At 38.1% G+C, this 26,117-nt stretch overlaps 3 protein-coding genes across 3 annotated transcripts; 2 read left to right on the top strand and 1 right to left on the bottom strand.

Annotated features, from left to right (window-relative positions):
* Positions 1-849: 849 nt before the first annotated feature.
* LOC116599757 (olfactory receptor 51G1-like) lies at positions 850-1,802 on the top strand. Its single transcript, XM_032359735.1, is given in 2 exon segments — positions 850-1,393; positions 1,396-1,802. Coding segments are annotated over 2 exon segments (951 nt in total).
* Positions 1,803-9,179: 7,377 nt separating this feature from the next.
* Positions 9,180-10,121, top strand: LOC116600005 (olfactory receptor 51G2-like). The gene has a single exon (XM_032359935.1). It carries the CDS (start codon positions 9,180-9,182, stop codon positions 10,119-10,121), a length of 942 nt encoding a protein of 313 aa, XP_032215826.1.
* A 10,905-nt stretch (positions 10,122-21,026) lies between these two features.
* LOC116598070 (olfactory receptor 51A7) lies at positions 21,027-21,965 on the bottom strand. Its single transcript, XM_032356276.1, has one exon. The coding sequence runs from the start codon at positions 21,963-21,965 to the stop codon at positions 21,027-21,029; it is 939 nt and encodes a 312-aa protein (XP_032212167.1).
* Positions 21,966-26,117: the final 4,152 nt, after the last annotated feature.

Here is a 26,117-nt window from a genome sequence, read left to right as displayed (position 1 = left end):
TAGAGGCTTTCCTGACCATTTTAGGTTTCTTTTTATTATTTCTGTTTCAGATCTGATGCATACCTCTTCTGCACCCTCATTTCTACATCTAACACCAGCTTAACAGCCCTGATGTTGGAAACTCACAACTCTTGTGATATCTCCCAAAACAAAGCCCCAGTGTACACGTTCCTAGAATTATTTGTTTTCTGAAGATCCTGTTTCTTCTCAGACATTTCTCAGTACCAGACTTCAGATTTGTGCAACACATTTTTCATCCTTAGTCACTGAAGGATTTTATGCAGATTCAGGAAAGGCATCACTGTGGCCACAAGTTATAAGCTCAAAGAGTTAAGTGACCATTTACTTAGTGCTTCCTCTGCATTCCCCTGCAGACTAAACATTGTGGAATAAAGCACAATCCCCAGCCAAATTAAAAATACATTTAAAGACATATGATAGGCACTTGATCCTAGTACACAATTATGCAAAATCATGTATAGTACTAATTCCCTGTATATATGATACAGATTCTGAATTCTTCAGTTGATTAAACTGGATTTTTCTAAGGGAGGAGCATATGAAAAAGGCCCCATCTGAGGTGACCTCATGAAACCACTGAGAGTCCAACATGGGCAGAAAAACCACCATAAGGCTAAATCCTAGGGCATCCATACACTACAGAAGTCCCCATCCGAGACCCTCCAGAAAATGCTAATAGATCAAGTCCCCCAGTTCTTTCTCATTTCATCTGCAGATGCTTTCTCTCTCGCTGGTCCCAGGACACTTTGGTGAGTGAGAATTCAGTTCTATTACTCTCCAGAAATCCCATTCTTGACTGGAGGTTGGTGAATCCAAGATTGTAAAGCCATGACAATCTCTTATAATAGCAGCCTCCAAAAAGCCACTTTCTTCCTCATGGGCTTTCAAGGACTGGAAGATCTCCATGGCTGGATCTCTATTCCCTTCTGCTTCATCTACTTGACAGTTATTGTAGGAAACCTTACCATCCTCCACGTCATCCATACTGATGTCACCCTCCATGAACCTATGTGCTATTTCTTGACCATGCTGGCCCTGACAGACTTGGGCCTTTGTCTATCTACACTGCCCACCGTGTTGGGCATCTTCTGGTTTGATGCCAGAGAGATTGGCATCCCCGCCTGCTTCACTCAGCTCTTCTTCATCCATACCTTGTCTCTGGTAGAGTCTTCAGTTCTACTGTCCATGTCCATTGACCGCTATGTGGCCATCTGCAACCCACTACGCTACTCCACAGTCTTGACACCCACACGTATTGTCAAGATGGGGCTGAGCTCAATGCTTAAAAGTGCCCTGCTCATCCTGCCCCTGCCATTCCTCCTTAAATGCTTCCAGTACTGCCGCTCTCATGTGCTGGCCCATGCCTATTGTCTGCTCTAGCATCATTGGCCTGTTCTAGCATCATTGTCAATCACATATATTGGATCTTTGTTGTGGCCTGCACTGTTGGTGTGGATTCACTGTTCATCTTCCTCTCCTATGCCCTCATACTCCGCACTGTGCTAAGCATTGCCTCCCGCCAGGAGCGACTTCGAGCCCTCAACACTTGTGTCTCCCACATCTGTGCTGTGCTGCTCTTCTACATTCCCATGATTGGCTTGTCTCTTGTGCACTGCTTTGGTGAACATCTGCCCCTTATTGTACACCTCCTCATGTCTTATGTGTATCTACTGGTACCACCTCTCATGAACCCCATTGTTTATAGTATCAAGACCAAGCAAATCCGCATCTGCATTGCTAAGAAGTTTGAATTTGTAAAAGCTTTTAGGGGTTTTCAATAAGATGGGTTAAGATGAAGGGAGGGAGTTCAGGGCATCAAGTCTATTGATATTTTTAGTTTCCAGTGAATAAATAGCAGATTACCTCCTCAAGCAGCTTCTAGAAACTTCCTGATGATTCCAGCTTGTTCCTCAGCTGCTTTTCAGAAAGTCAACAGTAACTTCCTGGAAAATTTCATCAGTCTTCCTGGAAAATTTCATCAGTCTTCCAACAAGTGGTTCTCCACCGATCAGCTTTAGCCTAATTGTGAACCAGCTTTGGCTCAGAAACCTAGGGAACTCTCTGTCATTCAATGAACTTCACTCACATTTTCTCCATCAACAACCAAATGCTAGCCATGGGGCTGGTTCTTCCCCTGAAAACTTGTTTCTTCCTTGGAGACTCTCCCTCAGCCCTAGAGTACCCTTCATGATTCTTTCTTTCCCACTCTTAGTTGATTCCCTGTTACTGTAATCTCTTGTTAATAAATAAATTAAACTTTTCTGTTAAATTCCTGTGTGGTTTCTTTCTTCTGATTGGACCCTAACTAACACACCACTCAAAGTAAGTTCTTTGTTTTATCAGCTCTACTCCCCATTTTGATCTAGTATCTTAAAGGAACCAGTTAGCATCTAGGAACTGTGACTTGCCAGATGAATCCCATTTCTGTGTGAAACTCAAACTATCTGATCTCGGATTCATCTCCTCTATGCCTCAGCCAACTGAAGTTGAAGATTTCTTCTAGAATCTTCCAGAGTCTTTGTACCACCCTTAGACTCATATCTATTGAAGAATTCTTACAAAACTAAGTTTCAGAAGGCAGGAAGAGAGCAATTAAAACCAAAGTTGATTTTTAAAAAGTAATAATAATAACACCTTATGTTGATGCCTGGATGTGCATTCAAAATTTTATCAGAGGATTTGGGAACATTCTTTAATATGTATACATTTTAACCTTCAAAATAAGTAGAATAGCCTGTATTTCCTCCTGCACCTTCATCTTTCTTACTGATTAGCTGGGAAATAACAATAAAAAAATAATAATTACAATTGTAGTAATAGCATCTAACAATTATTGAGCATCTACTATATACTATAGAATGTCTCAAAGTGCTTGCATGCAATATCCAATTTGACTGTCCTTTGAAAATTAAGATGGCAGAGTCAAAATTTTAAAATAAGATTTTTCAGTTAAAAAAACTACTACAGGAAGGTATTTTCCAGGTAGCAGCTAAGTGACTGCTATATCCTGATTATTTACTTATTGAGACATCAAAATTATGAATTTTCTGCTATGTAGAACTATAACCTATGATCCAGATCAAGAATTGGCATGTTTATTTCTGAAGAATGTCCTCCCAGACACTTAAGTAGGGTAGAAAAGACCTCAGTAGGAGTTAAAAAGGTATGCCTTAAAACTTCAAGAATGTTAGTGGAAAAGCATGCCTATAAGACACATTTTAAATGGTCATGGCATTTACCTACTTACTACAACAGTAACATTTTGTTAAAATTTTAATTTTTCAAACTATTTTTATTCAGTGCTATCTTAACATTTAAGATAGACAATTTCCTTTTAATTCTCATATAATCCCCTTAGATTGGAGGTCAATGAGGTCAGTTACTATAGCCAATAACATATATAATAAATGGAAAACTCAAAAACCACATTCAGGTCTGTCAGATCTCAAAACCTAAACTTTTGGCATTATGTTGTTGAAAGTTTATGGACTCTAGATTTCCCACATATGCTAACATTTCAGATGAATGGACATCTTTTTGCCTCAGTAGAGACAAAGGGGAAAAAAGGATGTGAAATAGCATGGCATGTTCCTGGGAACTATACATAGTGGGCATTCTGTAAATACAGATGGGAAACAACTTTACTCATACAACTAGGATGCACAGGAGGAGAAATATTGCTTATTTTCTTTCTTTCTTTCTTTTTTTAAGATTTCATTTGTTTATTTGACAGACAGAGATCACAAGTAGGCAGAGAGGCAGGCAGAGACAGAGAGGGAAGCAGGCTCCCCACTGAGCAGAGAGCCTGAAGCGGGGCTTGATCTCAGGACCCTGGGATCATGACCTGAGCTAAAGGTAGGGGCTTTACTCCACTAAGCCACCCAGGCATCCTGCTTATTTTTTTTCTAAATCATCTGTCTTCTTCATAAACATCTGCCAACTAAATACATGGAAAAGTTGTAATAACAAGAATTTAAAAACCATGCTGAAATTAAAAACAAACAAACAAAAAACAAGATGAATTTTTGCATCAGTTTGTCTTAGTTCCATCCAATAATATTCTCTTTAGGTCCCTTTAGTGTTTCGCAGCTGGTATCTCCTCCAGGCAGCATCTTTATGTACAAGGTATTCCCTTATATTCTGCCTCTATCTTGTTTCTTTTTCCTGCTCTTTCGGGCTTGGACATATGGACCCTTTTGAAGGGGAAGTCTCTTCCCATATCATATCCCATTTTTCCCTCAAAGAAGCTGAGTAGCTAAGATTTAAAGAAGGCAGGATATCTTCCCCATAATACGATCAAATTCTATGCTTCTTCTAATCAAAGCTGTTCAAAGACTAAATCAGTCTCCCCCTCCCATAACATCTGAGACTCAAACCTATTTTCTTCCAAAACATATTGAACACAACTTTTTTTTTCTCAGTACTTGGACTCAAATAAATATTGCTTCTGTGTTTTTATGGAGAGGGGATTTATTTCTGTTATCAAATATTTGTTAAATGGGTGAAGAAAAAGACTGGATGATAAGATACATGTTATGTATACATATACATATTATGGGATGAATTGTGCCCCCCATTCATATGTTGAAATCCCAGCCCTCAATACCTCAGAATCTAACTGTATTTGGATGTAAGGTCTTTTGGAAGCCATTAAGTCAAACTCAGGCTTTCAGAGTTGGTCCTAAGTCAGTATGACTCATGTCCTTTATAAGAAGAGCAAGAGACATCAAAGATATTCATTCATACACAGAAGAAAGGGCATGTGAGAACACAGAGAGAAGATGGCCATTTGCACTCCAGGGAGAGGGGCCTTGGAAGAAACCAAACCGTCAACACCTTGATGCTGGACTTTATTGGCCTCAAGAACCATGAGAAAATAAATTTCTGTTGTTAAGCCAACTAGTCTGTGGTATTTTGTTATGTTATGGTGGTCCTAGCAAACTAACAAGAGGTAACTGTGTTTTGAAATGAATTCCAGGTAAAAGGTAAAGATGTATTTTTAATTATAGAGGTAATAAAAAAACTCTGGAATCAGAGTTGAAAACAAATCATAAGGACAAGGATATGTGAAAAATCTTGGACTTTTGTGGTTGTCACTAATGTTAGTTTTTGATTCTGCATTATAGGGATAAGGCCCAGATATCTGCATTTTAGCAGGCATTACAGGTGATTCTGATCCTGGTTATCTGGGGACTCTGATTTGAGAAATATTGCTTCACAAAACTCAAGTGTGTCTACAATTTGCCTGACCAAAAATTAATGGAATGTGGCCACAAGAGAAATCCCAGAACATTCTAAGGGGACCAATCAAGCCAATTAATTGGAATAACCTCTTATGGTTAGTGAGGGGATCTGGACATTTCTTAATATTTATACTTTATATTCCCAAATTAGATTCAAGTAGCTGGACACTAATTAGGTGAGTAATGAAAACACTGAAACAGCCTCCACGCCTCCCTCTAAAATGTCTTGCCTGTCAGCTTTCATAGTCTAAAAAATGGATGATTAATTCCTCATATCCCTGTATTGACATATAAAACTCCCTGGTTTAGCTATCCTTTGCAGGAGCTCATGTTTCCTAGAAGGCTATAAGAATGAATTTGTTTCTCCAATTAGCTCCTGTATGTCTAGAAACCTTAGAGCTGAGTTCTGTGTCTGTGTGGATCAGAGACAGGAAGAGAAAATGGAGTCTCTCAATGTAGGCAAGAGTCAGGAATATATATTTATATTCATACACACACACACACACACACACACACACACACACAGGGTTATTTGGGCACCAAAACTCAAAGCTGTAACAATATATCTAGGAACTTGGTCTGACTCTTTTCTTCTCCTTTAGTGATGGAGGAAGCACTGAATTAAAAAGGTCCTTTTAAGGTTACATAAGGTTATGGATATCCGCAATACACATGTCACAGCTGATGTGCATTAACTATAGAGTTATGATATATCATATATAAAACACTAACACTAACACCCATTCTGCTTCCCCAAAGTTACGGAGTTGTTCAAAATCTCATGAGATCTTTAAAAAGTAGCTACACTGTGTGACATCTTCTGGGCTTTTCATGTAGATTATCTCCTAAGACTCTTCTCTTCTCTTTCCCTTATTCCCAGAGTATAAGATAATGAGGTCCAGGGAGCCAGTCCTAGTAGGGAATTCATTAAAGATTCCTGAAAGAATCTTAGTGGGGACCTCAGACAATTTCATAAAAATCAGAGAATTCAAAGCCCACCCTCCAGTCTCTCCATATGCCCAAGAGCCTCTAGTATTAGCATTTCTTCTCCCCCGTTGCAAGACCCAGAGGCTCTAGACCTAGCTTTGGTATGTAGACAAATTTGTAGAGCCAAGAGGAGGTCCCAGAAAGCTCAGCCTGAGCTCTGGAGAAGGAAGGGAGAGAAGGACCTTTGAGGCACAAGAAAGGCTATAGAGGGTGCCTGTGGAAGGTGGTGACTACTGAAGTCAGATCTCGCTCACCAAACCCTGGTCTGGTTTTAGCACTAACTTAGCAAAGATACAACAGCTTTCTCGCACTCATTCACTTCGTTTCCTGCCCAGAAGCAGTGTGATCGTCTGAAAGAAAAGCTTGTCTGTGACATGAAAGGACACTTTCTTGGGTGACCATGGAGTCTGAGTGATAGAATTGGAAGCAGCCATTGAACTTGCCCAAAACCCCTAGGAAGTATTCTCCAAGAACAACTGAGAGCCGGCCATTTGCTAAATTTCCAACTCCCTTCTACTCCAGACAGCTGCTTTTTCAACTGGTCAGGAACAATGAAGTCCTCACCAAATCTGATAATTGAAACTCTGAAGACCTTTAAGTAAGAAGCCCTTAGAACAGTTACCTCACTAAGATCTCCCCAGACAACAAGCTAAAGGTGATCTTTCCCAGGCAGATACCTCCTGCTTCACTACTCCCGATTTTCTTTTATGTCCAGGTCTCTTCCTTCAACTTCCTTCAACACTCTCTCTCTGATCCCTATTCTGTCCTATGTCTTTTAAAATGTGACTCACAAACTCTGATTCCAAAAAGAGTCCATCTTGAGCTAAAAGAAGGTGGGGCACAAAGGCTATTTCTATTATTTGTCATGCAATCTTCACCCATTTCAGGCTATCTCAGCTTAAAAGCTGCCCAGAATGCTCCTTGGAACTCCAGAGATTTAAGGTTGAATTCCAGCTCTGTCAGTGATTGATGGTATGACTTAATATACATCATCAAATTCTATAAGCCTCTCCTCATTTGCAAATCAAGGTTAATAATATTAACTTGCAAGGTTTTTCTTGCAATGTTATTTCTTTTGCAATGCTTCTAACACAGCGTCTGGCAAAGAGTAGATGTGCACCAAGTATTATAAATAAACTTTTATATTATTAAACAATGTATATTCTATCTTTATTACCTGTTTCATTTTCATGTCAAAAGATTTCCTGCCTTAAGTTTTATGACTTATATTGTTAACCACCATGTAGCTTGCCTGTAATATGACAGGTAAGTTTATCACAGCTCTTCTGAATTCATTTTGATGAAGGAGGTGGTGATCACTGACCATGGCAGAAGCAGAAGCTGAGGAACAACACACAAGAGCCAATCTGACCTTCAAGTGGACAGTGAGTTAATGACGCTGGCAACTAATTTCACTGTTATTTGGAATGAGAAAGAAAACGTCTACATATATATTTGCATGTATGTCTCTAGTAAGTTTATTATTAACTTAGCTAAATAGCCAGAACATTTTTGGAGGTCTATTAAGCCCCTGACCTTATGCTCGCTGCTTCTAGTTGACAGTGAATTGTCCTCTATGCAGGAAGAAAGTGTAATGGTTGTTGAGATCCAGGAATCTAGAGAAAAATCAGTTCAAATCTCATTTGGGCCATTTATTATATCTTTGATCTTAGAAATATTAATTTTCTCTAAATCTGTTTCTTCATCTATAGTATGGTATTATTAGTAGAACTTTATTCACAAGATTTTTTAAAGCAACAAAATATACACCAAGTTATTTAGTTAGTAACAGCTAACTAAATAATTTAACTTTCATTCATGCATTTAAAAAAAATCCTGAGTGCCTAAGCAATGTCTTTATAAAAATAAACAAAGCAAAGCCCCTCCCCTTTTTAATCTTACATTCTAGTGGTGTTAGGAATTGGAAGTGGGCAGATGACTGCTCTGAAACTCAGGAGCCTTAAACTGGCATAAGACCTCTTCCCAGTAACTATACTCTCACGAACCTTCATTTCCTAACCTAGAGAGTATGTCCTACCAGCATTATTGCCCCCTATTCTGTGGACTGTCATGGACTCTGTCTTGCAATTGGGGGTGTAGTCATGGTTGATGCTTCAGTCTTTTCCCCCACCTAGGTTCATAGCAGTTGAATTCTAGATCTCTAGGGAATGTAGGTTACTGACTGATAGGAGAATCAGAGCTTTGATATGGTACTTCAGCAGTCAAGAATCACTTTACAGACAGCCATTCATTCACTCTCCAGTCCTAACTGCAATTATGTGAGCTGAGTAGCGCATATGAGCCGTCTAGATCAAGCTAGGCTTCCATATGAGATGAGATGAGAAGATGAGTGAAGGACTCATCTGTGTTTACACTTAGCAATTGTATGTAGCTGATGAAGTCAAGCAGAAGTAGAAAAGAAAGAAAGAAAGAGAGAAGAGGAAGAAGGATAGAAAGGAGGAAGGAAAGAAAGGAGGAGAAGAGAAGGCATAGATGGGGAGGGAGGGAGTAAGGAAGCAAAGAGATAAAAGAATAGCAAAGGAAGTAAAGTAAGAGAAGGGAAGTGAAGAGAAGTTGAAAGAAATTTTGGAACATTATTGAGAGTTCTAGTGGAAAAGAGGAAGGTGAGAAGTGTTTAAAGATCTTCTCAAAAGGCAAAGTTAGGTATAACCAACAAGAATAAAGAAGAGTGTCAGATATCTTAGCTTGAAGGAGAAAAAAAGAAAAAAAATTCTAAAACAATGTTTAAAGGGAATAAGGGGCCAGAAAGAAATGAGCTCTGGAAGAGCTGTATAGTTCTAGTCCTCGTTGATTCTAATGTTTTGTTTGGTTTGTTTTCAAATTTCTTCCAGGGACAATCCCTAGCTTTTTCTGAATTCATTTCAAGAATTTGGAGGGAATCCAATTTTCCTCTTCCCTCCACACACAATGACTGTGGGATCCCTGGAAAGCAACCGCAACATTTCCTCCACCTTTCTGCTGAGTGGCATTCCTGGGTTGGAGCACATGCACATCTGGATCTCCATCCCATTGTGCCTTATATACCTGGTTTCCATCCTGGGGAACTGTACAATCCTTTTTATCATTAAAACAGAGCCCTCACTCCATGAACCTATGTACCTTTTCTTGTCCATGCAGGCTCTGACTGACCTGGGTCTGTCTCTTTGCATCCTCCCTACAGTACTAGGCATCTTTTGGATTGGGGCACGAGATATTGGTCATGATGCCTGTTTTGCTCAGCTCTTTTTCATTCACTGCTTGTCCTTCCTGGAGTCTTCTGTGGTACTCTCCATGGCCTTTAACCGCTTTGTGGCCATTTGTCTCCTCTTGCACTATGCTTCCATTCTCACCCACACAGTCATTGGCAGGATTGGCCTGGTTTCCCTGGGCCGCAGTGTAGCCCTCATTTTCCCATTGCCTTTTATGCTCAAAAGATTCCCTTATTGTGGGTCCCCGGTTCTCTCACATTCCTATTGCCTCCACCAGGAAGTGATGAAATTGGCCTGTGCAGACATCAAAGCCAATAGCATCTATGGCATGTTTGTCATTGTTTCGACAGTAGGTATAGACTCACTGCTCATTCTCTTCTCCTATGCCCTGATCCTGCGTACTGTGCTGTCTATTGCATCCAAAGCTGAGAGATTCAAAGCTCTTAACACCTGTGTTTCCCACATATGTGCTGTACTCCTCTTCTACACTCCCATGATTGGCTTGTCTGTCATCCACCGCTTTGGGAAGCAGGCACCTCATCTGGTCCAGGTGATCATGGGCTTTGTGTACCTCCTATTCCCTCCCCTGATGAACCCGATTGTCTACAGTGTGAAGACCAAACAGATCCGAGATCGCATAACCCATGCCTTTTGTTGTTAGTTGGGTCTAATCTTAGAAGCACTAATTCCTTAAGTGTAGCCTTACTCCTTCATCTTTTATAATATCCAATGTGCATAAAATGGAGGAGACAATTATTTATTTACTTAACAAATACATGAAGGAATGATCAGAAGTCACAGCTCTTGCAGAATTATCTTTGCCCTGATTGGAGGGAAGCACAATGCAATATGACATGGCAGATTGTATTTTTCCAAAAATGGCCAATGAGGTAATTCTAATCCTACATTTTCCTCCAGAAACTTGTCGCTCCCCCATCAAGAGATGGAGTCCATTTCTTCTCTCCTTGTAACTGTGTAGGACTTGGTAATTGCCTCAATGAATTGAATCTTTAGGAACTGATCTTGTAGGACTACTGAGGCTAGGTCACAAAAGGTGATATGTTTTAGATGGGTATATGCCTCCCCTACACTTTCTCTCTCCCTCCTTTTCTATCTTAATTTCTATTTCCATCTATATCTCTATCTCAATCAATGCTTGTTTTTTGAACAAAGCCTGCGAATACCATACCAAGAGGACGCTGAGACCACAGGGAGAAGCCACATGTAGATGTCCCAGCCAATAGACCAAGCTAAGGTCTCAGCCTTAGTTGGATCATTATCATCTACTAGTGAGTAAATAAATCTTCATATTATTGCAAACCCCATTTTCCCCACCTTTCCAGGTGGTACCAGATAAAATAATCAACCCTACTCTGAATTTAGCCCGAGCTGCAGATTTGCAAGCTCAATAAATGTTTGTTTGCTTGTTTGTTTTTTAAGACACTAAATTTGCAGATGATTTATTATATAGTTATATGTTAATCGGTTTGCTCAAAATAAAAAGAAGTGGATATAGGAGCAAAAAGAGAAATATCTTCCTTCAGTTGGGAGAAACAATGTCAGGAAAGATTTCCTTGAGTTGGCTCAGTGTAAGAAACATACTGGAGCTTGGCAATCAAACAGGAAAATTATGGTCTTATTTGAAGGAATAGAATGTACAAAACTGAGGCAGAGGTGAGAGAGAGAATAATGTATCTAAAGAAATATTTGAAGTTGTTTTTATTGTCATTGTTCCCTAGCATGTCAGGGAAAAGCAGAGAACAGGGGAGTGAAGGAAGGGGAGGTGATAAGTAGAAAAAGGTTGAGGCACTGACCATACCAGAAAAATCATAAACCTGTGAATCAAAAAGAGTTACTTTCTTATACCCTCTTATCTGGCCACTACAATTTTGCCACCACTTTGCCCAATATGTATATATATATATATATATTTTCAAGACATGAATGTGAGACCTAAAACCATAAAAATCCTAGAAGAGAGCCTAGACAGTAATTTCTCTGACATCAGCCACAGCAACATTTTTCTAAATATGTCACCTGAGCCAAGGGAAATAAAAACAAAAATAAACTATTGGGACTACCTTAAAATAAAAACAAATTTTAAAAAATTTCTGCATAGTGAAGGAAACAATCAACAAAATTAAAAGGCAACCTACTGAATGGGAAAAGATATTTGCAAATGACATAGCTAATAAGGGGTCAGTATCCAAATTATATAAAGAACTTATAAAAATCAACACCCAAAACCAAATCATGCAATTAAAAATAGGCAGAAGGCATGAAAGCATACGGATGACCAACAGACACATGAAAAGATGCTCAACATCACTCATCATCAGGGAAATTCAAATCAAAACTACAATGAGATATCTCACACTTGTCAGAATGATTAAAATAAAAAATACAAGAAACAAGTGTTGGCAAGGATGTGAAGAAATAGGAACACTCTTACACTGTTGGTGGGAATGTAAACTGGTGCAGCCACTGTGGAAAACAGTATGGAGGTTTCTCAAAAAGTTAAAAATAAAACTATTCTATAATCCAGTAATTGCACCACAGGGTATTTACCCCCAAAATCAAAAACACTGATACAAAGTATAGAAATAACCCAAGTGTCCATAAATAGATGAATGGATAAAAAATATGTGAAAGATATATATATATATCTATCTTTCACATCAAAGATATATCTATCTTTCACATATTTTATATATATATATATATATATATATATATAAAATGGAACATTATTCAGTCATTAAAAAAGAACGAAATCTTGCCATTTACAACAACATGAATGGAGCTAGAGAGTATAATGCTAAGTGAAATAAGCTAAGGGAAATAAATGCTGAGTGAAATAAGACAAAGAAAGACAAATTCCATATGATTTCACTCATATGCAGAATTTAAGAAACAATGCAAAGGAAAAAAAGAAGGGAGACAAAGCAAGAAACAGACTCTTAACAATAGAGAAGAAATGCATGGTTACCAGAGGGGAGATAGGTGGGGTGATGGGCTAAATAGGTGATGGAGACTACAAAGTACACTTATTGTGACATGCATGGAATAATGTATAGAATTGGTGAATCAATATATTGTACACCTGAAACGAATATTACACTGTATGTTAACTATACTGGAATTAAAATAAAAATTTTTTAAAATTACCTTTTCAGTAATATATGTCAATACAGTGTTTGTAAGTTTGTCTTGGAGGTATTTGTGAGGAAAGCAAGTCTGGATAAAATGCTGCTAAGTAGGGTTTTAGACATCTAGAGGGAATATTGAGGATGTCATGTTCCTGCACAGTGCAGGATCAAGAAAGGGAGTGGCAAAAGGCCACTAGATAAAACATCTCCTATAGGGGTGCATGGGTAACTTGATGGTTTGGCATCTGTTTTGGCCGGGGTCGTGATCCCAGGGTCCTGGGATTAACCCCTACATTGGGCTCCCTGGTTGGCAGGTAGCCTGCTTCTCCCTCTCCCTCTACAGTCCCCCTGCTTATGCCCTCTCATTCTCTCTGTCAAATAAATAAATAAAACCTTAAAAAAAAACAAAAAATCTCTACTACAAGGTTTATGTGAAGTCAATTCCCATTTGAAGTTGGACTTAATCTGATGCTATCTAGCACAACTGACATTTAACTCTTAACAGGTTATGCTTTCCACAACCAGTGCCTCATTCTGCAATGAGGGATATACGTGAACCTTGGGTGTTACATGTGGAAGATCCAACGGTACTTATGCAAAACAAAATAAAATAGAATATGTGCGTGAGTGTTATGGGTGGTTTGTATTTTGGTTGTCTATGTACACACAAAACCTCAGGAAAACCATAAAGCTACATGCCTCTCTTTTTATTGGTACCACTTTAAGTCTAATAAATATTATCTCTCACTTGAACTACTGTGTCTCTTCTAACTGTTCTCCTACCTTCCAGTCTTTTCATATTTATTGAGGTATACTTGATAAATAAAGCTTGTATATATTAAAGGTGTACAATATGATATTCTGATATATGAATGGTAAAATGATTATATAATCCTGCTAATTAATATGTCATCACATTCCATAGTCCATAATTTTTGTAGTGTGATAAGAACACTTAAGATCAGTTCTCTTGGGGAACCTGGGTGGCTCAGTCAGGGAAGCATTCAACTCTTGGTTTCAGCTTAGGACATGATCTCAGGGTTGTGAGATCCAACTCCACATTGGGCTCTGTGCTTGATGTGGAGTCTGCTGGAGATTCTCTCTCTTCCTCTCCTTCTGCCACTTCTCCGGCTTGTGCATGCTCTTTTCTCTGTCTCTAAATAAATAAAGAAAATCTTTAAAAAAAGATCAGCTCTCTTGGCAAATGTTAAGTATACAAGACAGTACTATTAACTTATAGTCACCAAGCCATATACTATATCTCAAGGAAGGAAGGGATGAAGATTACTTCCTGATTTGAGTTTTGAAAAATTAAGTATATGAGAGTTCTACTTAGTGAGATGAAGAATACTTTCTAAGGAACAGGCCTAAAGAGAAGAATTAATTTATTGCATTTTGAAGATACTGAGCATCAGCTGTCTATGAAACACAGAGAGTGTGTAGTGGCTAAGAACTCAAGCTCAGGAATAAATAAGCTTGAGAAGAATCCAGATTACATCACTTACTGGCTGTGTGTCCAGGAAAGATTTTTTACTCTTATAAGCTCCTACTTTCTCATCTGCCAAACAGGGATAGATAATAATACCTCCTAATGGGTTAATAGCAAATAAATGTAATAAGATACCATATACTATGTAAAGCATTTGGTATAATATATGGTACTTAGTAAATGATCAATAATTTTGAAGTATTATTATTATCATCATTCTCATTAAAAAGTAGAGTCAATTAAGCATTTGGATCTATGGCCCTGGATCCTAGAAGAGAAGGCCATGGTATAGAAATAAATTCATGACCTGGAATCATATTAAACCTATAATAAGGCAAGACTACTCTCTGATTTACCTCTTTCAAAGAAAATTTAGAACTGGGAACATAAACTCAAATCCCTTTGAAGGCCACCAAGTAAGGTAAATGAGTGAAGAAAAATTCTGGAAGACAAATAGCAAGTGGTAGGTTATGATCTCTGGCAAACCCTGTCTTAAGGGACTTAACTACTCAGCTCCAGAATGCTGGGCCGATAGTAATAGATGCGCTGATTTTAAAAAAAAAAAATAAAAATCAGGTCTTCTGCCCATTTTAAAATCAGATTTTCAGGGGTTTTTCTTGATGCTGAGCTATAGAAATTCTTTATATATTTTGGATATTAATCCCTTATCAGACATACCATTTGTAAGTGTCTTCTCCCATTCAGCAGGTTGCCTTTGGCTTTGTTTATGGTTTCCTTCATTGTGCAAAAGCTTTTTATTTTGATGTAGTCCTAATAGTTTATTTTTGCTTTTGCTTCGAGAAGACATCTAGAAAAATGTTTCTATAGCCAATGTCAAAGAAATTCTTGTCTGTGTTTTCTTTTAGGAGTTTTATGATTTCAGGTCTAAACTTTAGGTCTCTAATCCATTTTAAATTTATTTTAGTGTATGGTGTTAGAATGTGGTCCAGTTTCATTTTTCTGCATTTAGCTGTCCAGTTTTCCCAGCACTATTTATTGAAAAGACTGCCTTTTCCCCACTGTATATTCTTGTCTCCTTTGTCACAGATTAATTGGCCGTAAGTCACTATGTTGAACACCTGAAACTAATATAATGTTGTGGGTCAACTATACCTAAAAAGGTTAGATAATTAGAAATAATAAAGTATATTATTGTATATGAATAGCACAAAGTCAAAAAGTTGCTTTGAAAAAATACTTGATAAAATATGAAATACATTCTTTAAAATGTAGCACAGAAAATGCCCAGGTTCTTGTGTAAAATTTCATGATTTTTGTAAAGGTTGAGAACTAGTTCAATTTTTAAATAATTCACAGTTTTATGAATGAAACAAAGCCTTATTCTGCAAGCTTCGTCCTGTGGACCACCACTTTGCACATCTGGCCTATCATTATCCCCTGAACAGCCAATTCTTACATTTTTTTCTGTTTTGCTTATATCCTGGAAGATGGCTTAACATAAAAGTTTAGAACAAAGGCAAGTGGCCCCAAAGAGACCTGAGTTCAGTCCTCAGGCCTTAAATTTTAGTAATCACTTAATTTCTCAAAGCCATAAATTTTGGACAAGGGTAATATCTACTTCAGATATTTACCACAAAGATTAAATCAGATACTGTGCATAATGTATTTGGGACAGTATGGAATAAAACATACATCGTTAATCAAGTGTATGTACTATATTTGCCTCTCAGATATCTGGCCTAATTTCTCCAGAACACGAAATTAACCCATCCAAGATCTTATTCCCTCCTAAAAATCTGACCACACATGAAGAATGGTGAAATCCTAGCACGTTCTTTCCTTCATTGTTCATGGTTTCAATTCTTCCACCTACCACACCCAGAACCAACCCTACAGTGCCCTCACCTTTGGAAGGTCTAGAATAAATAACGTCTGACATGTTCTTTAACTCAAAAAAAGTAATTTTCCTTTCTTCCAATTTCTCCCTTCTTTTACCCCATTGGATTTTTTTTTTTCAGAAGTTTTTGGGACTTATAATATCTACTTTAATAAGTTGAAGTTAAGCATCAAAACAAATGACTGTATGGAAATACTCTGAAATTCACTTATAACCATTTCAGTTATCATTTGTTGTGTGGCCTTAAGAAAGGCATTGCATTTTTCTGGGCTCTGGTTCTTTATTTGCAAATCAAAAATTCATTGTACTCAATGAATTACATGGCTCCTTCCCATTTGTACGTCTTTGCTCTCAAGCTGTTGTCTATTTATCCTAGCCTGAGTTTTCATGTCCACAGCAAAGAGGTCCAGGTGTTTTCAGCCTCTTGACCCAAAGTAAGGTAGAAAAAGACACAGCAGCCAGATCATGGTTCGGGCCAGTGGGGGATGGGAGGGGTGGTTTTTTAGTACCATAGACTGTTCTTTACCCCAATTGTAGTAAGAGAAAATAAGAGTGTTTTAAGTAAGTGGATAACGTAAGTTGTTTACAAAAGGTCACTCTGGCTGCAAAGTAAGAGAGAAAATTAGAGAGTAAGATTGAAGGGAGGGTCCAAATTAAGACCTGATAAAAACATTCTTGCATGGGAGGATGGTGATCTGGATAAGGATTATGGCAGAAGAAATAGATCAGGAAAAATTGATAGATGGTTGGGAGAAAAACGTCTATAGAATTTCATGTCAGACTGATCAGAATACTACCACAGAGGCCAGAGAAGACACAATCTCTGCTCTGAGAATTATTGAGAGCTCTGTATTCTCCACATTCTGTTCCCAAGGTGCGTCCAGAAGCTTGGGACTGCTTGCATCTGGAGGCTGCTGTAACATTGTCTCAACTGCCTGGATGTCAGGTGGCAGTTCTTCTTGCAAAGTCATCAAACCTACAATAAAGTGACTTACAATGCAACTGGCAAATGGTCGAGGCCATTCCATGGGCTCTGTATGCCTGAAGACATCACCTGTATGGTCAGCTTCACTTAAGACTTTTTAGGCTTCATTGGAAGAACAGATGGATACAACCAACATTTGATACTCAGCAAAATTTTGTCACCAAATGACAATAACCTGCATGCTGTTTTTTAAGTACAGAGACTGATTGGAGGTCATCTGAGGACTCTGAAAATCTTTGGAAAAAATCTCCAATGGGAGAGGGTAACAATGAGGGTAATAATGAAGGCCAGGGATCAACAAATCTGTTTCTTCTGCTGGGCTTCCAATGGGCAAGTGAGCTTTACCAATGGATCTTGAAGAAATAACTTTGTCACAAAGGTTAATTCTGAATTTCTAGGCATACACTCATTTTCCTTAAGGATTGTCTCCCTTTGGGAACACAGACTGAAAGTAGAAGTCGGGAAGAATCTGCACCAAGCCCAACATTTGAGTACGTCCCTCTTAAGCATAAAGGGGAAACTGAGCAAGAGCACTGAAGGAGGCAGGCTAACTAGCTTCTTGGTCTACCATGCATGATGGTTAAGTCTGAGCAAGTCATCAACTTGGGGTGTCCATTTCCTCCCTTACAGAGTGAAAAAGCTGGACTAATTATCTCTGACTTATTTTCTTGAAGTCTAAATTATAATGATGATCAATGAAGCTAATTATTTTTCTGAGGCTATCAATTATACATTTAGATCTCTAAGAAGGAAATAGAGAAAGGCACATTATAATCTTGTTTTTGGCATTATTTTCTTGATTTCTTACAACTGTTCTGGTACGCCATGTTTAATTAGTACTTTTATTTACTACAATTAAAATTTCTAATATATCATAAAATCCACAGGCAAACAACACTAAGAATATTCCTACATGAAACAAAAACATCTAGTTTATTAATTAAAACAAATTATATAATACTGTGTAAAATAAAACCAATAAGCCTACAGTTTGATTTTCCATCCAAAAAAAAAAAAAATAAGAGAATTTCATGTCAGTTTGGATATGGAAAATAAAGTGAGATATTGGACACTGTCGTAAGAATAGATTTGAGTTGAGAGAAATAACAGGGGAGGCAGTTCTTGGCTTTTCACAAAGCAGACAGCAAAGTTCTGGTGGACTTTATAGACTTTCCGTTAGGCTTGGCATGACTGCAGGACAGGAGCTGCTTGAGGAAGTCATGACATGCTCTAATCTGTGGTGATTAACACAGTATAATTTCAGGCCTCTGTCCACAGAGATGCTCAGGATTTTTTTTTTTTTTAAGAATTTATTTATTTATTTTAGAGAGAGAGAAACATGCATATAGGGAGGGGCAAGGGGAGACAGAAACTTCAACAGACTCCTCACTAAGCTCAGCTGGATGCAGGGTTTGATCTCAGGACCCTGAGATTGTGACCTGAGCTGAAAAGAAGAGTCAAATGCCTAACCAACTACACCACCCAGGGGCCCCAAAATGCTCAGGGTTTTAAGCTTAGGAAATGAGCAGCGATTTTATTCAATGATGGTTGGTGATGAATTCACAAACTTATCAACAAATATTGAATCCTTTTTTGTCCAAGTATGTGTTAAGCAATAGGGATGCAAAAATAAGTAAGATGTACAGACATTTGTAGATCATAGGATTTACACTTTGGCAAAAGCAAACAACATTTAAACAATTAAGAGTTAATATTTGTTGAAATTGCATTGTAGAAATCAGTACACCATGAAAGGGAACAAAATTTAGGTATGAATTTATTATGCTTGGAGTGCCAGCCAGTAGTATTAGAGGAAGTATATTCCTACTGAATTGTTAAATGGGAGAAATCTCAAGAAATTGAAGAAATGCATTTTTCTTAGCAGAATAATATTCCCCCCAAAATGTTAATCCCTGAAATTTATGAATATATTACCATATCTGGCAAAAAAAACACTCTGTGGATGTAATTAAGGTTAGATACCTTGAGATAGGGAGAGTATCCTAGATTATCCAGGTGGGCCCCAATTAATTACATGAATCCTCAAAAGCAGAGAACCTTTCCTAGTTATGGTCAGGGGGAGATGTGACAATGGACGAAAAACACAGGAGATATAATTTTGATGGCTTTGTGGATGAAGAAAGGGATACTTGAATCAAAAAATGCAGGTGGCCTAAGAAGCTAGAAAAACTCCATAAAGAAATTCAGGCTTGCCAACACCTTGACCTCAGCCCCGTAAAACTCATGCCAGACCTCTAATTTATAGAACTGTAAGATAATAAATTTATGTTGTTTCAAGCCATTAGTTTTATGATAATTTGTTATGCAGTAATAAAAAACCAATACAGCATTCCTGATATATAATACCCCATAAGCAAAGGATTAGGTGTAAGTGATAATGTAAAGTATTTATATTACACCTTCGAAGCACAAGGCAGAGTATTAACAGATAAAGTAGTAGACAAACACAGGCATTGAAAAATGGAAAGCTCTTGTGTGAACATGGAGTCTTACCATTATCTGGTAACATATCGGACATCTATTGAAGGATTTTAAGTGTGGTGGCCTTTACATTTTAAAAAGATCCTTCAGGGGCGCCTGGGTGGCTCAGTGAGTTAAAGCCTCTCCCTTGAGCTCAGATCATGATTCCAGGATCCTGGGATCAAGCCCCACATCGGGCTTTCCGCTCAGCGGGGAGGGGAGCCTACTTCTCCCTCTCCCTCTGCCTGCCTCTCTGCCTACTTGTGATCTCTGTCTGTCAAATAAATAAATAAAATCTTAAAAAAAAAATCCTTCAAACAGTTTATCTCAATTTAAGGGATGATAGGATAAACCTGGGGAATTTTAAATCTGAACTAAAACAGCTGCAGGAGGAAATCAATGAGTGAAAAAAATATTTGAGATAGCTTCATAAGGGAGGATCTTCACAGTTTGATGATTGAAGCTTGTTTAAAATATTTTACTCCCCTGTCTACAACTAAATATTATTGTCTTGCAAATGAGGCCAATGCTACCTTTCCAGCTGTGACAGATAAGCAGTATGCCAGCCTCCTCTTTCAGCATGTCTGTCTGAATATTCAGTCACTTATGTCTGTACACTCATTGTTTAGTGGAACTTATGAATTTCTTATAAATTATGTTCGTTGTATAACAACAACAAAATCAACAACAAAAAGCAACCTAAATGATTTTATTCTGTCTCTGCCCATTCCCAGAATCACGCCATAGTGGGATTGTTGCTGCAGCCTCCTGTCAGTGCCCTCTTCCTCTCTCTCAATAGAATCCATCTTGCTCCTGCTTTCAGACATGCTTTCCGTAACATGTGATTCATCGTGTTAGCCATCTGCTGTAGTTATTAAATTGCCTACCCAGTACTTCCTGTATTTAGTCTGTTCAAGGCTTTTCTAGGTACTCCAAAATCTGGTTCACTCACACTAGTCAAAATTATCCCTCACAATTTGCCAAATTATACTCTTATTCCAGCCAGACTAACAGCCTTCATGGCTTCTATATGCCTTGCTAGTTCATTTCTCCTTGATAGCATAGTGAGTGTACATTGTAAATATATAAATTCAATAAATGCTGCTTGAGTAATAATCTCAATCTGTCCAATTTTATCCATTATTTAGGAGATGACTCAAACCCAACTACTCCATTATATAGTGTTTTGTTTCAACTACTCAAAATATGGGTTAATCTTCTGTGAATCATATCATCTATCACCTGATCATTTCATCCTTCCCATTCAATAATGTATTCTTGACTTTATTGTAAATTCCTTTCACTCTCCCACAGTCCTCCACTAGATAGTGACCACCGTGGTACTGAAATAGGTGCCAATTCATATTTACTGGTTGATAATTTAACTTCCATATTTGAATTTTTATCCCCTACATATGTTTTTTTTTATTATTATTTATGTATTTGACAGACAGAGATCACAAGTAGGCAGAGAGGCAGACAGAGAGAGAGGGGGAAAGCTCCCTGCCGAGCAGAGACCCTGATATAGGACTTGATCCCAGGACCCTGAGATCATGACCTGAGCTGAAGTCAGAGGTTTAACCAACTGAGCCACCCAGGCACCTCTATCTCCTACATATGTTAAACAACTTTCCCAAGACCTTTTCCCGGATTTGCTGAGTTTTCGCACAATACACAATGGGGTTCATTAGGGGTGGCAACAACAAGAATATATCTGCAATAAGGATTATAACTAGTGGGCTTTTGTGCCTGGCAAAGCGATGCATGGCAGCCAGGGTGATGATGGGTACATAGAAAGTGAGCACAGCACACATGTGGGAGACACAGGTATTGAGGGCCCTGAGCCTCTCTGCCAGAGAGGCAATGCTGAGTACTGTCTTCAGGATCAGCATATATGACAGAAAAATTAATGCCAAGTCCAGCATAGTACAGAGAGCAACAAAGAAGCCATAGATAACATTGATCCTGTTGTCAGAGCAGGCCAGCTTCATGGTGTCCTGATGCAGACAGTATGAATGAGAAAGGAGATTCTTCTGACAATATTTTAATCTCCTGAGAGTGAATGGGAATGGAAGCACTAAAAGAATGCTCCTGATGGCTATAGTCAATCCCATTTTAGCAACTCTGCGGCTAGTGAGGAGAGAACTGTATCTCAGGGGATTATGAATGGCAAGAAAGCGATCCAAAGACATAACTAGAAGCACTGAGGATTCCATGACAGTGAATCCATGGATGAAGAATTCTTGAGCAAAGCAGGCGTTGGGTGAAATTCCCATGGAATTGAACAAGAAGATTCTCAGCATGGTAGGAAGGGAGGAGAAGGACAGGCCCAGGTCAGAGATGGCCAACAGGGCAAGGAAATAATACATGGGCTCATGAAGCGAAGGTTCTGTCTTAATGATAAGGAGGATGGTGCTGTTGCCCATGATGGCAACCAGGTAAATGAGGCAAATAGGAATGGAGATCCAGATGTGGGCATGTTCCAGTCCTGGGATTCCAATCAGAAGAAAAAGCTGGACCTCAGAATTATTGAAAGCAGACATGAATGGGAATAGGAACTTTTTAGCCAAATCTGAAATCACATAAATAAAAAGCAGTCACACTTCTGGATCAGTGTTGTGGAGATAAGCAGCTCTCTTACATGCTGTGCTCAGAAGCATATTTGGCATAATAGTAATAAAATGCAATTTTCAACACTTATCAAAAGTCCTTAAACATGTTTATGTTCTCCAACACGGGAATTTCACTTGTAACAATTTATCCTATGGCTGTGGTTTTCCAACACTTTTAGCCAAATATGAACTCATCATATCAAAACAGAGCTGCTTTGCTTGCGTCAGTGATAGGCATGCAGAATATTTCTCACTGTTCTCCACATGATCTTTAGTAGTTGTCTCATTGGCTTTATAACAAGATCCTGACTTTATGTAAAAAGTTAAAAATAACATTTTAAGAAAATAATCAAAGAGCCCTGAGAATATGTACACTATGGTAAATATTAAATGCTAGAAAGTAAATTTATAGACTAATCTGAAATGAAAGAGTTCCTACTTCAAGCAACTGTGCACCACACTTCAGGGTATATGTTATTATTCCAAGGAAAGTATTGATGCCATATAGTAGCATCAGCTGTATGTTCACCATATCTCTCCTGATCAAATTATCTTCTATTCTATATTCATGACTGGATTAGTCAAAGAAATTCTAAATGAAAAACATCCCATCATTCAGTTTCCCTTTGTAAAAATTATAAATCCACCTACATATTAAAATAAACCTCGTTTTATTTTTAGGGTCCCTATTAAAAAGTTCACAAATTATATTTTCCAAGGAAAAATATATAGTCTTTCAACTTACTATGAATTTGTTGAGCTTCTGGATATCACGATGTTGAATAATCAGACTAAACTGCTGGGGAAATATAGATATCCAAGATAACCATCATAATTCCCATCTATGTTTTTAGTAAAGATGATAAATATATACATAAGTAAATGAAATTTATTAAATTAATAATTTCAATTGCAAAAAGGAAAGGAGAGCCAAAGAAGTTTAGAGTTTACACTCCATAATTTTTATAAGTTCAAATGGCAATAGAAGAAAAATCAATATTCAGTGGAGAATACAGAGGACACAGGAAATTATTGGGATCACCTAAATTGAAGTTTGATTATGAATTGATATTGTATTTTGTAATTCTCTAGACAATAACTAGAGGAAACATAATATGTAACAAGCAGCCCTCTACCAATATATTTGATATTTTCTGGGCACTATCGATGCAGGTTTGTTTTGCCGGCTTCTGAACTGAGCTGCAAATGCTAGGCTGGGAGCTCCTAAGTAGTTTGACAGGTCTTATTTGTCTCCCACCATGGCAGTATGCCTAATGCCACACCCAAAGAATGTACATTTGAAGGGTGATAGTATTTCTAAATACCATGATAATCATTCTATATCTAATATGTCAGACTGCCCAGTTAGCAAATTTTGTTCTGATACCTCTTCATCTTTTCTTTTCCTCTTTGGCAGAGGGGTACTGACTTAGGTCTTTCAGAGAATACATCTGATGAAGTTCTGGAACCTAGGTGAGGTTCAGTGGGCTAAGGTCCGGAGCCGATGACCAAGAAAGAATTCCTGAGACATCTTTGGTGCAAAATGGAAGTTTATTAAAGCACGGGGACAGGACCAGTGGGCAGGAAGAGCTGCTGCCCCGGGTTGTGAGGGATGGCAGGTTATGTACCCTGTGGTTAGGGGAAGGTGAGGGGAAGGGATGTTTCAGTGGAGTTTTCATATGCTAAAGAGGGCCTACAAGGTGCCAGGATATAGGAGGCCTTGCCCTTGAAGCTTGATCAATGTTGTCTTTAGGCCAGTCATTAACATCAAGATAGTTGGGAGATTCTTGGTGGGATGTCACAATCCTGCTATCAATCATCTTTGTTAGTGAGATTTAGGTTTAGAAGAGATTTAACTATATTTACATTTCCTTCTACCTCAGCCTCCTTCAGTTTTGTTTATGGTGGGGAGGGAGACATTAGGGTTTGAGCAACTGAGTTATTTGCCTCTGGAAATTGTGCTATTGATAAGGTAACTTCTTTGTTTGTAGATCTCTAGGACATTTGTAAACCAAGGTAGACTCCTGTCTTGCAGGATTGTGATCTCTGCAAGTTAACTATTTTTGTTTATCCTTTGTGGCAGTCAGGGGTTCCTGAGGAATGCCACACATATGATCCAGGGGGAGCAAATGGAGAGGGGGTGCAAGGTGCCAGCTTTTGCTTTGTCTTCAGCCAGCCTCCTGCTCCCTCATCACATCTGTTGTATGTCCTTTACCATGAAGTTTCTACATTATTTTTTTTAAGATTTGATTTATTTGATATATATAGAGAGAGATCCAAGAGTCCTGGGATCATAACCTGAGCCAAAGGCTAACGCTTAACCAACTGAGCCACCCAGGTGCCCCATCTACACTATTTTATAATGTACTGTTTTCATGTATCCCTTCCCAGCCAACCCCACCACCACCATATAAACCAACTGCTAAATATTGAAAGGCACAGAAGAAATTTTATTTATTTTCATCTATCTGTTATCAACATAGTTTCTGGAACATAAAAGGCTCTCAGCAAAAGTATAAAAACTAAATGTGAGTGGAAAATATGTAAAACATGTAGAATAATTTCTTTTATTCTTTTTTTAAGATTTTGCTTATTTATTTGGGGGGGGTAGATAGTGAGAGAGAACTGGCAGAGGGGAGAGGGAGAAACAGGCTCCCAGCTGAGCAGAGAACCTGATATGGGCCTCAGTACCAGGACTCTGGGATCATGACCTGATCTGAAGGCAGATGTTTAACTGACTGAGCCACCCAGGCACCCCTGCAATCATTTCTTAATGTCTTCTCCTTTTTATCTGTACTAATAACTAAGGGATATTTATGCTCACTCTGCTCACCTACATCCTTAATGGTAAACTTGTTCTTATTCAGACTATTCTTTTGGACATGCAGTATGAACTTTAGCAGAAATGAGCCATGAAAGTAGGCGAGATCACCCAAGAAAAATGTATAAAATAGAAATTTTAAATCTCAGAATCCGGAAGAGAAACAAGATTGTTGAGAGGATCTTGTCCAAGAATATCCAGATATCTGGGAGAAAAACTAGCAGAATGGGATATCGTGGATATCAAAGGAAGACCATTTTTCAAGGATGACAGTCATTGTATCAAACATTGCTCAGACCTCTTAGAATTTCCATCTTTAAGGTACAAAATAAGCCCTCAGATCTGATGCAGTAGTCTCCAGATATGTATTCAGCTTGGCAACTTGCTATCTGTGTGAATCTGGGTAAGCTGCTTAGGTTTCCAAATAGATGTATATACTCTTCCATTAAATATTATAAACACAGTATCTATACACAACTAATGAATCATTGAACACTACATCAAAAACTAATGATGTTCTTTATAGTGGATAACTGAACATAATAAAAAAAAAACACAATATCTATCTAAAATAGTTATTATGTAACTATTAAAACCATGTATATAAAGTAGTCTAATACAATCTTTAACATATGAAGATAATCAATAAATACCAACTACTAATAATTATTTCACCAAAATTTCCTAACCAACCATTCCACACATCAATTCCTAGACTGACTGAGGAGGACTATTTCTATCTTAATTGACAATACAGTTTACTTTGATTTGTGATATTATCAGTAAATGGGACCTTCTTAATACTAGCATTAATAAAATCTTTCCTAAATTTCAGGCCACGTACTCCCATTCACACTCCATTTACATACACAGAACACACACACACACACATACATACACACACTAAACCACTTCCTTTTCCTTCCCATAATCATTTCTTCAAAAACAAATGGATTTTCATTTAATTGCACTTACCAAAACTGGATGCTCAATAGGTCCCTGAAAATAAAAGTAAGAACTTTACTTTGACTTTCATTTTATCTAGATGTACCTACTTCTACTTCCCTCTGGGATAGGGACCTTTGGGAGGAATAGAAAAACAGCCTGAGTGATTGTGTGTGTGTGTGTGTGAACTTACTTACAGGAAAACAGGTGGGCCTAGTACATTAACTCTTTGATGCCCAAGAACTACAACCTGAGCTAGAGAGAAATTATGAGGCAAAACAGTTGGAGAACTACTCAAGTCAGAGGTAAATGCTAGA

Source organism: Mustela erminea, chromosome 9, assembly GCF_009829155.1.
Source record: "Mustela erminea isolate mMusErm1 chromosome 9, mMusErm1.Pri, whole genome shotgun sequence".
Lineage (NCBI taxonomy): Eukaryota > Metazoa > Chordata > Mammalia > Carnivora > Mustelidae > Mustela > Mustela erminea.
The sequence above is the reverse complement of the archived record's forward strand: the minus strand, read 5'-3'. Positions and strand labels throughout refer to the sequence as shown.